The 14,189-nt window shown below is 48.5% G+C and overlaps 4 protein-coding genes across 4 annotated transcripts; 2 read left to right on the plus strand and 2 right to left on the minus strand.

Moving 5' to 3' along the window:
• Positions 1-5,674: 5,674 nt before the first annotated feature.
• N7455_007913 (uncharacterized protein) lies at positions 5,675-9,036 on the plus strand (the record flags this gene model as incomplete). The annotated part of the gene is made up of 2 exons (XM_040961006.2): positions 5,675-6,074; positions 6,156-9,036. 2 exons carry the CDS (start codon positions 5,675-5,677, stop codon positions 8,735-8,737), a joined length of 2,982 nt encoding a protein of 993 aa, XP_040808497.2. The 3' UTR covers positions 8,738-9,036.
• A 445-nt stretch (positions 9,037-9,481) lies between these two features.
• Positions 9,482-9,902, minus strand: N7455_007914 (uncharacterized protein; the record flags this gene model as incomplete). The annotated part of the gene is made up of 2 exons (XM_065605759.1): positions 9,482-9,720; positions 9,854-9,902. The coding sequence occupies 2 exons, from the start codon at positions 9,900-9,902 to the stop codon at positions 9,482-9,484; spliced, it is 288 nt and encodes a 95-aa protein (XP_065460708.1).
• A 1,402-nt stretch (positions 9,903-11,304) lies between these two features.
• N7455_007915 (putative pectin methylesterase) lies at positions 11,305-12,539 on the plus strand (the record flags this gene model as incomplete). The annotated part of the gene is made up of 2 exons (XM_040961039.2): positions 11,305-11,919; positions 11,991-12,539. The coding sequence occupies 2 exons, from the start codon at positions 11,305-11,307 to the stop codon at positions 12,537-12,539; spliced, it is 1,164 nt and encodes a 387-aa protein (XP_040808512.2).
• An 82-nt stretch (positions 12,540-12,621) lies between these two features.
• On the minus strand, positions 12,622-13,823 carry N7455_007916 (isopenicillin N synthase family dioxygenase; the record flags this gene model as incomplete). The annotated part of the gene is made up of 4 exons (XM_040961017.2): positions 12,622-13,037; positions 13,099-13,473; positions 13,544-13,726; positions 13,787-13,823. 4 exons carry the CDS (start codon positions 13,821-13,823, stop codon positions 12,622-12,624), a joined length of 1,011 nt encoding a protein of 336 aa, XP_040808556.2.
• Positions 13,824-14,189: the final 366 nt, after the last annotated feature.

Raw genomic sequence — 14,189 nt, forward strand, 5'->3', positions numbered from 1 at the left:
CCATGGATGCATATACACATTGGGAGAAGTGAAAAAAAAATTGACAGTAGCGTCGTCAGACGGAGGGGATCCTCCGCGGACAGCTAGCAGTTTAGACCAAAGGATGATAATAAAGTGAACCCTTGTCGGTGTGTGCGTGAAATGAGCTAGAAAACGACAAGAAAATGCCTCACGATCTGAGATCGGCAAATGTCCTCGGAGACCAGTCCCAGTTCTGACCGTACAAGGTACGCGGAGCTAGGCGTACTATTATACACCGTATGTGGTAAGTGTATACTCCGTAATCAAAGAACGATTTTGGCAGGCGGGCGATCATTCAGTGGGTCCGCCCACCGGTGAGGGTTTGATTCAGATGGTAGGAGCTCTTCTAAGCGTATTTGGGGACTTCTGATTGCTGGACGGAGCTATGTCTCCCCCATCGCGCTACTTGCGCTACTGTAGGTACACGGCTGCGAGGTGAAAGCCAAGACCGGGCTAGGATATTTGGTCGATACCTGACCAGTAGATGCCGATAAAAGTAATGCCAATGTAATTACTGTGGATTCGGGATCTGGATTTAGATCATTTAGACGGGGAGGGAGATTAGGTTGTGTTGTCCTCATCATCACATGTAGTGACGTTTATATTCATACTTCTACTATGGAGTATATACACAGACTTTTTCTTTCTTTCTTAGGGCTAATGTAGAAGACGGCATGTCCAAGCCGGGTGTAATTTACAAGTTCGTACGTATTTGACGTATTTCAATAAGAAATGCACCTGAGCTTGGGCGGCGGTAATTAACTGACTCAGCTGTTTATAAGGACTGTGATTGGTGGAGAGACTGGGGTAATCTCGCTATTCGGACTTTACCCGAATGGGAGGTTTCATTTAGTATTCGTTTTCGGATACAGAGTACTAGTATTTTCAAGGTGGTATGTGCGTAATAGTAGGAACAATTGGGTTAGTCTAACAAAGGCATAGCGAAAGCGGCATGATAAGAGTCATGACGTGATACTGTTATTCTTATCATCCATTATTATGAACATTATTGTTTGTGCCGACATCCGTCAAATGGATAAAAAAAAAGGTAAGGAAAAAATTTTAAATTTTAAAAATTTCACGCAGTAAGCTGCATTGCATCCATGGTACGGTGACCTCCAAGGAAGCCTTCTAGAAGACGTCCAGAACACCCTAAATCTATAACCACACGCACCGAACTCGCAGGGTCCACTCCGAGAAATGTCCCCAATGGAGATGACCAACTCGGCACCGAAACCCCATTAGGGCCAGCCTCCAGTTTACTCTACACGCAGCAGTTTTGATATCGGAGAAAACACGGCTTCACCGTGCTCACCGTCCTTTTACGATAGTTAACAAGCCTCAATTTTTGTCCAAGTTTGCCCCGGTCCGGTCCGGAGTGGCAACTTCATCAACTCGGAAAACGAGAAGGAAAAATTTGAGGCATTTTGTTGCATGACGCAGGGGAAAAAAAAAAGACAATACGATCGGAAAAGCCCGTGCTTCTCGTCGTCAGCACACTGAATATTGATCCTTTGGTACTTCCCCAGATCAACCCCTCCAAGCCAGACGGCATCAGCGGCACGATCGCCCGAAAATGCGAGGAATGTCCGATCCTCCTGTCTCTCCCGCTTGGGTATGTGGTATCGTGCTTCACGTGTAGAAGGGATTCCTGGCGGCTACGATTGAGCACATGTCCGACCGAGGAGAGATGAGCGGTTGGCCAGGGGGAAATGTAGATTAAAACCGTATACTCCGTAGTACAATGGGATTTAGTTGTAGGTACGGAGTACTTGTTGTTGCGGTAATTGTGTCTGTTGTTGCATCCGATGGGATGGGAGATCGTGAAACATGTTCCCAGCCCCCCCAAAATTGCAACCATATGCGGACATACCGTGAATCCCCGATTATCATTACGTCTGTTATATTATTGGAACAACCGAGTTGGCTACTACTCCGTATCCGTACGGAGTTCAAAGGATCAGCAATAATGACAGGCTACGGTGACTCCGGTCGATTTCTCCAAATCGAAATTGATTATCGACTTGGCCATGACATGGTATTTTGATATTGCGCCCGTGTGCACGGAGTAGTAGTATAATCTACCTCGTACGGAGACGGATATTGTCCCACAGCATGATCCACGGGTCGCAGCGTGGGGGAAAAAAGTGAAAAGCGGCCCTGAAAAAAATGCGAAATTTCCTAATACAACATACAAAGGGAATTCTCGACGTTTCGATGGCCCCCTTCGAGCCATTTTTCCATATTCGATTGGGGTCGAAAGAGAGAGCTCTCCACTTATGCGCCTTGGTTTTGGAGATTCTGAAAGGTCGTGGGCCCGACAGAATTTTCTATTTTTTTTTAATCAGAACAATGGCCCGATACCCTGGTCCAAACTGATCCATCAATGGAAAATTCGCTGCTCTATTCAGTAACTCCCAGTGACCTCGGCGGCGTTGAGGACTGTCCATCCCCAGGATCGTGCACTTGCCGTGCGGGCTTGGCTGACGTGTGTTATTGAAAGGCTAAACGGCGAGAATCCCCCGGAGTGATCGTAACTCAATTGGACTTTTTTTCCTTTTTTTTTCAATTTTCATTTCCTTTGCTTTTTTCTCTCTCGCACGGGGCTGCAGGAGGACGAAGCGCAGGCGTTGCATCGAATAGGGGCCAGTTACGGATTTCAGACTCCACTCGCGGCCGGCTTCCCGAAAGAGTTTGGGCTAAGAGCTATCTGTATTTGCAGCTATTCCTTTAGGTGATATGGAAAGATATGAGCCAGAGGGCTCCAGAGTGACGACAGCAGGCTAGAGAAAGTGGAAATTCGTATCTTTCGTCTCTCGTCTTTTTGCTAGAAAAGCAATAGCCCCTACGCCGTAAAGTTCATCTCCGTATAGTGGAAGGTAATTATTTATTTGATATATATTATCCTGGCCAGACTCGGGAGCTCCATAATTTCCGCTCGTTCAGTTGCCCGCAATTGGTTCGCATCGTGAACGGCACGCCTGCCGCGGAAAGCGCCTTTTGCTTGAAGTATATGTTGTGCTCCGTACAAAGTACTCCCAAGAGACGGGAAGACCGACAGGGTTGTTTGAGTGATTATCGCAAGCCACCTATAATCGATCGACAATAGCGCGTCCGTCCTCCAGATTGTACGATGTACGGACTGGACGAGAACGAGAGGGATTTGCCTAGATCGCATAGACTCGAGCATAATAGGATCTCGTCTCTCCCGCGCCGTTGTTCATCGCCAACGGCGCGTGCACGATCGAGGGAAACCCCGGCCCTAAGGAGTTTGGTCTTCTGGGGAAGACTTTGCCAAGGGCACTCACCGGAAAGCCGGGGTGCGGGTGCATCTTTCAAAAGTCTGGGAAATTCGCCGACATACCGTGAGAAGTTGTGATTGACTGGAGGGACTGTCCTAATTGAGCATATACCTTTTTGGCTACATACATTATGATTCGAAAACGAGGATTCCATCCAATCGCCTTCAGCCTTATTACGTTGTATGCACCGAGAAGCTTGATGTGATCGATGGAAGGTTCGGTCGCGGATCATCCCCGATAATATGCATTCAGTGATCCCTGTGCATTGTCGAGGATTCGCTCGCACTCGGGCGACGGGGTTTTGGCATCGTGAACTGGGTTCCCTGTTAGAGCAAAGGCAATATTCTTTTTTTCCCTTTTTGGTCATGCACACACTGTCAGACGATCAATGGAGTTGTGTGCTGGCCGGGAGGGTAATAACAGTCTATCATAATTAAAACTACCAGTCTACTCATGAAGTAGCATCGATATTAGCCGTGTTGATGCACTCCCATCTCGGCCATTTCGCCATCTTTTACAACATTGACAAGCCAGAAAGATTGCCACTTGAGAAACCATGAAGCATTCCCGCTGTACAAAGTATTCCGTACTCCGTACAGACCATATTCGAGTCAATGCTTGGGAACAGCGTCGGCGATCAACAGCCATGAAATCATCGGACGGCGTCTGCACCCGGTGATTTGATCAAAGCCGCCCGGTTATTACTAGGTGTTAGTGGGCGGGGACTTTCACGGCCATGCCGACCAGTGAGGAGCATCGAATTAAATGACGCTCCTGGGGACACTCTCCACGAGGGCAAGGATCGACTTGTGGGCAGAGGTACGAAGGAGGCAGCTTCAGCGAGGGCGGTGGAAATAAAAGACCGAGTGCGTATTGATACGAGAGTTGAACGAGACCCCGGGAACAAATTAGCTAACAGATGACATAATGGTAAACAAAGGTCGATAATTGAATTTTACTTGGTAACAAGGTAATCTTCGCTGGGCTCTCGGCATGCTTCCAATAGCATTGGCATACATATCAATAAAAAAATCAAAATCTGTCAACCGCTTCCGGACCCCTTGCTATGTTTAAATGGTTTAGGTGTGACGGCCATGCGATACTGTCGTCACCGTGGTCACTGTGGCATTTCTGTTACATTAGTTTAGTGTCAAGGCCGGATATGGTCCAGGGAAAAGTGAAGCATATGTATGGTGTATGGAGAGTATCAGTAGGAGGTCTGGTAAAATGAGAGCGTACCCGTATCAATAGACTATCTTGGGACTATCTCGGACCATGTCGCTGAATATAGGAACATTCTCCTGCAAGGGCATTCCTTTCTATTCCTTTTTTTTTTTTGCCATGCCGTGAATTCTCCGTTTAAGGTACTGCTAACTAACTAATTGCAAATCGAAATACATCAGACACGCAGTGCCAATTCCATTAGTTTATTTTATTTCATGTCTTGGGGTCTCGGGGCACAGTAAGGATCGCGAATGACCCCAGACACAAAAATCGCGCATAGTTAGAACTGGGGCACATCGGCTAAGGCATAGTAAATGGTGTAAAATTTCGTACCAATTCATACGAGAGTGATGTCTGTGGAGGCCAACTCGGCAGCTCAGTGCCGGTAGCAGAGACCTCCAGAGGGAGAGTGGTATCGGTATCAGGTTTTTTCATTGTTTTGGTACTAACCCGAACGCAGCCATGGCTCCACTCAATGTACTGTACCTTGGAGATGACTGGCTGCAGCCGGGTGTCCGGTTGGAGCTTTTACGGTAGGGCAAGGGGTAAAGTCTGGTAACAACCAAGAAAACAAACAGGAGTAAACTACAAGGGGAAGGAAAAATGGAAATAAGATACGAAAGATACATAAAAATACATAGGAATACACTTCAAAACACCTAAAAGTCAAAATCACCCCAAAGAATGATTGATGAGCGGATCAAAGAGTACCTAGCTTATACCTTCCCCAGCAACCATGTTCAGAAGTATTTCCCCCCCTCAAAATGACAAACACGGGATTTCAGGCAAAATACCTGTCTTCTCCATTTTATTTATTTATTTAATTTTTCATTATTATTATTTTTTTAATTCCCGGAATTTCAATTTTCAATTTTCGAATTTCAATTTTATTTTTTATTTTTTATTTTATTTCCCTCACTCTTTTCTCTCATGATCCACCTACCCACTCCGGTTCCCTCTTTTTGACCCCCCCGGTAATCCATTATAAAACAGACCTTCCTTCACTCATCTTGTTTTTCTCTTTTCCTCTCTTTACATAGGATCTGTTCCGACTCTGTCATATCGTCATTTCGTTGTTTTCACTCATATCGTTGGGTTCCAAGGCTGTGTGAGCCGAATCAACAACAATGGCGGAGCGGAGAATTTCCTATGCTGTTGACGTCGAAAATGGTGAGCGTCACACCCGTGAGGCTGGTGAGGAGAGCAATCTCGACGAGTACTCTGCTCTCAACCGCTACATCTCGACTGCCCAGGCAAACCGCCGTGGCTCTACTTCCAGCGCTGGTGCTCTGAGCACTGGCTCCGAGAAGAAGAAGCCCTGGTGGAAGTTCGGTGGCAAGGCCGCCGGTGGTGTCGAGGATGGTTTCGTTACTCCCGATGAATGGCTCCAGACCGACCTTCGCAGTGGTCTGAGCTCTGGCGACATTGAGCCTCGTCGCAAGAAGACTGGCTGGAACGAGCTGGTTACTGAGAAGACCAACATCTTCCTTCAGTTCATTGGTTACTTCCGTGGTCCCATTCTCTATGGTAAGTGGCCTCGACATCCGTCTCAATTGACGCGTCTTGTGCCAATTGGTTACTAACATGCGTCTTTTTTACTCTGAATAGTTATGGAACTCGCTGTCCTCCTCGCTGCCGGTCTGCGTGACTGGATCGATCTCGGTGTTATCTGTGGTATTCTTTTGCTTAACGCTCTCGTCGGTTGGTACCAGGAGAAGCAGGCTGCCGATGTCGTTGCTTCTCTCAAGGGTGATATCGCTATGCGTGCTATCGTTGTCCGTAACGGCCAGGAGGAGGAGATTCTCGCCCGTGAGCTCGTTGCTGGTGATATTGTTATCGTCGAGGAGGGTACCGTTATCCCTGCCGATGTCCGCCTGATCTGTGACTACTCCAAGCCCGAGATGTTCGAGAACTACAAGGAGTACCTCGCCAACGCCACTTCCGACGACCTCAAGGAGAAGCACGGTGATGATGACGAGGATGAGGGTGAGACCCACCAGGGTGTCTCTCTCATTGCTTGTGATCAGTCCGCTATCACTGGTGAATCTCTCGCTGTCGACAAGTACATGGCTGATGTCTGTTACTACACCACCGGTTGCAAGCGTGGCAAGGCCTACGGTATTGTCACTGCTACTGCCCGTCACTCTTTCGTCGGTAAGACTGCCGCCCTTGTCCAGGGTGCCCAGGATTCCGGTCACTTCAAGGCTGTCATGGACAACATCGGTACCTCCCTGCTCGTTCTCGTCATGTTCTGGATTCTCGCCGCCTGGATTGGTGGTTTCTTCCGTCACTTGAAGATCGCTACCCCCGAGGCTAGCGACAACAACCTGCTCCACTACACCCTGATTCTTCTGATTATCGGTGTTCCCGTCGGTCTCCCCGTTGTCACTACCACCACCCTCGCTGTCGGTGCCGCCTACCTCGCTGAGCAGAAGGCTATCGTCCAGAAGCTCACTGCCATCGAGTCCCTCGCTGGTGTCGACATTCTCTGCTCTGACAAGACCGGTACTCTCACTGCCAACCAGCTCTCCATCCGTGAGCCCTACGTCTCTGAGGGTGTTGATGTCAACTGGATGATGGCCGTCGCTGCTATTGCCTCTTCCCACAACATCAAGAACCTCGACCCCATCGATAAGGTCACTGTCCTTACCCTCCGTCGTTACCCCAAGGCCCGTGAGATCCTCTCCCGCAACTGGATCACCGAGAAGTACACTCCTTTCGACCCCGTCTCGAAGCGTATCACCACCGTCTGTACCTGCGATGGTGTCCGTTACATCTGTGCCAAGGGTGCCCCCAAGGCTATCCTCAACATGTCCGACTGCTCCCAGGAGGAGGCCGTTCTCTACCGTGAGAAGGTCACTGAGTTCGCTCGTCGTGGTTTCCGTTCCCTCGGTGTTGCCGTCCAGAAGGAGGGTGAGCCCTGGCAGCTTCTGGGCATGTACCCCATGTTCGATCCCCCCCGTGAGGATACCGCCCACACCATCGCTGAGGCCCAGGTTCTCGGTCTCTCCGTCAAGATGCTTACTGGTGATGCTATCTCCATCGCTAAGGAGACTTGCAAGATGCTTGCCCTCGGTACCAAGGTTTACAACTCTGAGCGTCTGATCCACGGTGGTCTCGCCGGTTCCGCCCAGCACGACCTTGTCGAGAAGGCTGATGGTTTCGCTGAGGTTTTCCCCGAGCACAAGTACCAGGTCGTCGAGATGCTCCAGCAGCGTGGTCACTTGACTGCCATGACTGGTGACGGTGTCAACGATGCTCCCTCTCTCAAGAAGGCCGATTGTGGTATCGCCGTCGAGGGTTCCACTGAGGCTGCCCAGGCTGCCGCCGATATTGTCTTCCTCGCCCCCGGTCTCTCCACCATCGTCGATGCTATCAAGCTTGCCCGCCAGATTTTCCAGCGTATGAAGGCTTACATCCAGTACCGTATTGCCCTGTGTCTCCACCTCGAGATCTACCTGGTTACCTCCATGATCATCATCAACGAGACTGTCGACTCTTCCCTGATTGTCTTCATCGCCTTGTTCGCTGATCTTGCCACCATCGCCGTTGCCTACGATAACGCTCACTTCGAAGCCCGCCCCGTCGAGTGGCAGTTGCCTAAGATCTGGGTTATCTCCGTCGTTCTTGGAGTCTTGCTCGCTGCCGCTACCTGGATCATCCGTGCCACTCTCTTCCTCGAGAACGGTGGTATCATCCAGAACTTCGGTTCTCCCCAGGAGATTCTCTTCCTCGAGATTGCTCTGACTGAGAACTGGCTCATCTTCGTTACCCGTGGTGGAAAGACCTGGCCCTCGTGGCAGTTGGTTATTGCCATCTTCATCGTCGATGTCCTCGCCACCCTGTTCTGTGTCTTCGGCTGGCTCGCACCCGACTGGGAGCAGACCTCTCCCCGTGACCCCGCTGGCCCCAACTTCTCCGTCAACAACGATGTCGACATTGTCACCGTTGTTGTCATCTGGGCCTACTCCATCGGTGTGACTGTCATCATCGCCGTTGTGTACTACCTCCTGACCATCGTTCCCGGTCTCGACAACCTTGGCCGCAAGACCCGCTCCAAGGCCGACACCAAGATCGAGAACATGATCGCTCACCTTTCCAAGCTTGCTGTCGAGATGGAGCACGACTCGGAAGGAAAGACTCGTTACACCCTCGGTGCCCGCGCCGAGGAGATCGAGGACAACGAGTAAACGCTCGTTTCTTATCTTTTTTTGCAACTCGTTACTGATTCGAGGTCTAATTTCTTTTATCTCCCTGCGATTACCCGCAAATTTTGCCGTGCCACCTACTTGAACATGCATGCCGTGGGAGTGTGAAAAGCCGACTTCCGACTTTTTTGTGCTTCCTTTTACCCGTATTATAGACTTTGTGTGTTTCATTTACCCCTTGGCTGTGGTTTGCTTTCGAGTTGCTAGAGTCATGTTTTTATTCTCTACGTGTATGTATGTCGTTAATAGTGGCACTTAGTCAATCTAAGGGATTCTAATCATTTCTGTTCTTTGTAATTTGCAATACCAATCACGTAGAAGTGTAACCACTGGGATGATATAGTCTCCTATTCTTCGTGTCGATACTCCTACTCCTTAGGGTAATGACTCAGTACGAAGATATCTTGGTCTCTGCGAGTGCGCCTTTTCATCTCTGATTCCGCCAGCCTCCCTTCAAATCTATACAGTGATAGTATACCCTCGACCCTATACATCCTTCCCCGGCCGCCCTAACTAAGGTTATATTATTGTCGGATCTCTTAACTAGTCTCTTTCTTAGCTTCTATAGCTTAACTTCTTCAACTACTCAATACCAATCTCACTGCACCATGCACTTCGACGTGCACCATGTAGTCCTCCCTCCTAACAGTTATATCATATACGCCCGGCTATAAAAAATAAAAACACAAAAGCAAGAAAGAAGAAATCTAAGAAAAGTAAATCCCTTCAGTCACTAAAAATCTTTGTCTGATGTACCGGGGTAGTAACACCTGGTGACCCCCAAAAGAACGGTGTTCTGCCCTCCCCACCCTTCAACTCCTGCCTTTGGCTTTGCAAGCGTAGTTGTTGTTCACGCGCGCGTATCCGTTTACTTCGCTTCCGACTTCGATCCTGCTGCTCCCTCCGGTCTCGGGCAGCTTTGTCGGCGCCAAAGACTTTTCGGAGCCAGTCTAGCATCGTGCCGTCTTTAGAATTGATGTTTTTTAAAATTCAAATGTATGGAGTGAAGTAGTAGTGATGAATTGTTCTGAGAGTATAGGATTTAGTCCATTGCTTTAGTTGTGCCTTACCTAGGTAAGTGTTGGTGTGGAGACTTACGGTGATTAGGGTGGTCGTGAGAGTTGTCAAGACGGGGGATAGTAAACATAGTTTCTAATCAGAGTGGGATTGAACTTCCCTTTAATAGAAATCGATTGATTATTCTCGAATACCAAGGTGGAGTATATGGTTGAGACACAGTCAGATAATATCTGAGGGTTTGGCACTGGTGGTCACCTATTTTTAGACGTAGGAAGGATTGTAGAGTTATATCGTCGAGTCATCAAAGCACTATTACTTCGTAGTGTAGCTACTAAAAGTGTCTAGTACGAGTTGCGAGTCGCGTAAAAAGATACATACATACCTATGTACCTAGGTAGTTCCCAGGTTCCAAGTTGTATCCCGTAACAGGCGGCAACGGGCCGTAACGGTCAGAGATTCGGCAGGTCTCCGAATGAGGCCCACTATTACACTCAACTATGTACTCAGAGCGTAGAGACTAGTTTCAGGTCGAAGTACTTTGTAGCATCTTTGTATCGTTAGTCGATCAGCTGTTTCTTCTTTTGCTCGGCAGCTTTACCCGAACCCGAGCCGCGTGTATAGTTTATGGATGATTGAATGCTCTCTGGAGATATGCACAGAGTATGTACTAACTTCTTCCGCAACGTTCGAGCAATGTAGCTAAAATAGAATTTGCTACCTACAATAGCAGTAATCGAATTGTAATGCAATTAATTTGAGCAAGCATCCTTAGTTTGAAGTTTAACTAGTGGAAGTTATCTAAGGCTACGGAAATGTTCCAGTCTAGCTTGAGTTTCCTCGTATAGGATAGGATCCGGCTAGTATTGGTGGTCACTAGCTTGTGCCGGAGGTACATATATAGATACTATAAAAAAGAGTCGGAAAGAAAAGACAGGGCGTAGACTATGTTGTTGGAAGCTAGTTGAGAGCAATAAGTAGCCTGGGAGATACAGGAGGATGACTAACAGTGTTGGGCGGTCACCTGGGCAAGGGGTGGACGACCTTCGTTACGGAAAGACGTTTCTGGTGCCCCAAGTCATTTTCGTCTTTTTCACAGGTCATATTCTAGTTGTATGTTGAAATATTGTAGTCTTCTTGTTCTTTCGATAGTCTTGCTTATTCTTGCTTATTCCTGCCCCGGTTGATCTATATTGGCTGCATTGTCTCTCAACGCTCACAGGTGGAAGCCAATTCTCCGTCCCCATACTTTTTTCCCCGGACCAATTTCCATTTCGTGGAGACAAGCTTTCCCCGTGAATGCCCCAAGTATAGAGAAATAGAAGAATACCACAAATGCACTCAACTTCTAACCTATCCTGGCATTAGCCTTTGCTTCCGCAGGATGAATCTTCTAATTTTCCGTCTCATGCCGCAACTGACTGGACCTTCTATACAACCCCCCTCTCTCCAAATGTCCTATAAAAGAACAGTAAAACCCGCATAGATCGTGCTCATCAGAAGTGAGAAATCACCCACACCCACCAAACACGATGCTCCCATCCATCCTCCCCCTACTGTGTCTCCTCCTACACACCCTAGGAGCCAACACCATCGCCATCCACCCCATCTCCCGACAAACCTGCCAATCAACCGGAACCCACTGTCCCCCAGGAACCCTAATCGTCAGCGCAACCTCCAAAAACGCCTCCCACAAAACCCTCCAATCCGCCATAAACTCCCTCCCGGATGACGCAACCCCCCAAACAATCCTCATCCTAGAAGGCACCTATATAGAACAAGTAAACATAACCCGCTCAGGCCCAATAACCCTACTGGGCCAAACAACCTCCCCCAAAGACGCAACCCGCAACCGCGTGCGCCTCACCTGGGCCGCAGGGAACAGGGACAGCACCGGCAGCACCGACAATGTCTTCTCCAGCGTGCTGGTAGTAGCGCCCACGCTCGAATCAAGTCTCACAGGCTCAGGACCGACAGGGTATCCCGTTCCCGCCGATACGCCATTCGGAAATAAAGATTTCCGCGTGTATAACGTCGACTTTGATAATACGTGGGCGGAGTACTCGGATGGACCAGCACATGCACTGAGTCTGAGTCGGGCTAATGGCGGGTTTTATTACTGTGGGTTTTATTCGTATCAGGATACTGTATGTTCCTCCACCTATTTATTCTCCCAGTCTCAAATACAAACCCAACTAACCACTAACAACATCCGCAGGTCTACATAGGCAAACTCGGAAACGCATACTTCTACCAAAGCATCCTAGCCGGCCAAACAGACTTCCTCTACGGTTTCGGCACAGCCTGGATCCAATCTAGCGCCCTGCAACTCCGCGGCTGTGGAGGCGGTATAACAGCCTGGAAGGGGACTAACACGACAACCCCGAACAAGTACGGTGTGTACATTGTTGACTCGAGCGTGCGTGCGGCGAACACCTCCGTCGCGGCTGATATCAAGGGCGCGTGTGCGCTCGGCCGGCCGTGGAATAGTCTTCACCGCTCGATCTTTGCGCGGTCTTATGAGGATGGCAGTATTGATCCGCAGGGGTATATTGATTGGGTTGTTGATGGTGTTGCGAGGTTCGAGGAGGGTGTTACGCTTATGGCGGAGTATCGGGTTTATGGACCTGGGGTTAATGAGACTGCTCGTATTGAGGGTGGTGTTACTTCTGTTCTTGGATCGGAGGAGTTTGAGACGTATAGTACTCCGCAGAAGGTTTTTGGGGATACGAAGTGGGTTGATTGGGGGGTTGTTAAGGGGAATTGAGTTGGATGGATAGGTCTTGTAGTGAGATTTTCGTATAAACACTACTAAATAGCTAGTACTTCATACTTCATTCATGATTCTATTACACATCTTCAGGCTCCTGACGCATCTCCCCAATACCCTTCCCATCCCCAGTCCCATAAGTATCCGCATACCTTCCCACCATCCACTCATGAACGGTAATCGGGGGATATCTAGCTCCTTCCTTGGGATCCTCGCAACCAGGAAGACACCGGATAGTATAATTCGGATTCCCAGAAAAGAAGAACGGAACACTAAACCGCTCCTTACCACTAGTATTAATAACCCGGTGCAGATTCGACAAGTACCGATTATTCGTCCAGCGCATCATCATATTCCCCAGATTAACAACATACGCCCCAGGAACAGGAGTTACATCGACCCATTCGGACGAGAGGTTATTCCACACCTGTAACCCACCCGTATCATCCTGCAGGAGCATGGTGATAGCGCCGAAATCCGTATGTGCGCCGATTCCTAGATTTGACTTAGTTCACACATTCTAACCCATGTTTTTTCATTCTTTTATGCTACTAACCTCTCTCAAGACCCGACGTATCAACCTCCTGAGGCGGATAATGAAGCAGTCTCAGAATCGATACGGGATGATCGCAGAAATCCCCGAAAACATCCTCATCTAGACCCAGCGTACGCGCAAGAACTTTCATGATGGCTACGGCAAGCTCGATCATGGCGTCGTGGTATTCGTCCATGATGCGACGGAAGCCTTTCGCGTCGGTGACTTCGGAGGGATACTTATTTGGACCCTGGCCGAAGCGTCGTTGGAGGACGTATTCATCGCCGAAGGGGAGGTCTTTTCCAAGATAGAAGCCTTCTTTTAGGTCGCCTTTTGTGCGTTTTTCGAAGTTTTGTGAGCGGAGGCGCTCGTATCCGCGGTTGAAGCCGCCGATGGCTTTGGAGGTTAGTTATGGATGTTTTTCTTTTTGATATTGATGAAGAGGGGAGGGGAGGGGATGTATTACATTGGTTGTACTTCTCTTTTGTTTCTAAGGGGAGGTTGAAGAATTCACTTGAATGTTGGAGGACTGCCATTTGTAGTTCGGTTGGGATGGGGTGGTTGATTAGTTGGAAAAAGCCGAATTGTTCACATGCTTTTTGGATTTGGCGGATGAGGTCTTCTTTGGTTGAATCGTTGGCATAGAAGGCTATTGGGAGAGTTAGGTATCCTTAAGAGTATGGGATAGGATGCTAGAGGCGCTGCTTACGGGCGAAATCTATGATAGGGGGTTCATTAGGGTTCATCTTGAAGGGAAGTGTGTAGTTAAGCGTATGAAACGAGAGGATAGTCTTGTGTAGCCCTTTATCCCTGATCCCCAGGGCTTGTATCTTCGTGGATGCGGGGAATTCGTTATCTCGGCCACTCAGGAACTCTCCGATGCTATGATGTACATCTACTTACTACCTAGTTATCTATCGAAAGTCCGAGCATCCGACTCTGCCCCTGTACATTCCTTTCAAGGGATTTGTGGGACTTGTCGTGAGAGAGATGAATATGATCAAATTATTAGAGATGGCAAAGATAGGATAGGTCTATGAAAAAAGAGTAAATATTCGAATATTACGGTACACGTATGTGTATAAAAGAAAAAGCATACAAATAGAACTCCG

The sequence above is a fragment of the Penicillium solitum genome (assembly GCF_028829755.1).
Source record: "Penicillium solitum strain IBT 25940 chromosome Unknown utg000005l_segment0_segment0, whole genome shotgun sequence".
Taxonomy (NCBI): domain Eukaryota; kingdom Fungi; phylum Ascomycota; class Eurotiomycetes; order Eurotiales; family Aspergillaceae; genus Penicillium; species Penicillium solitum.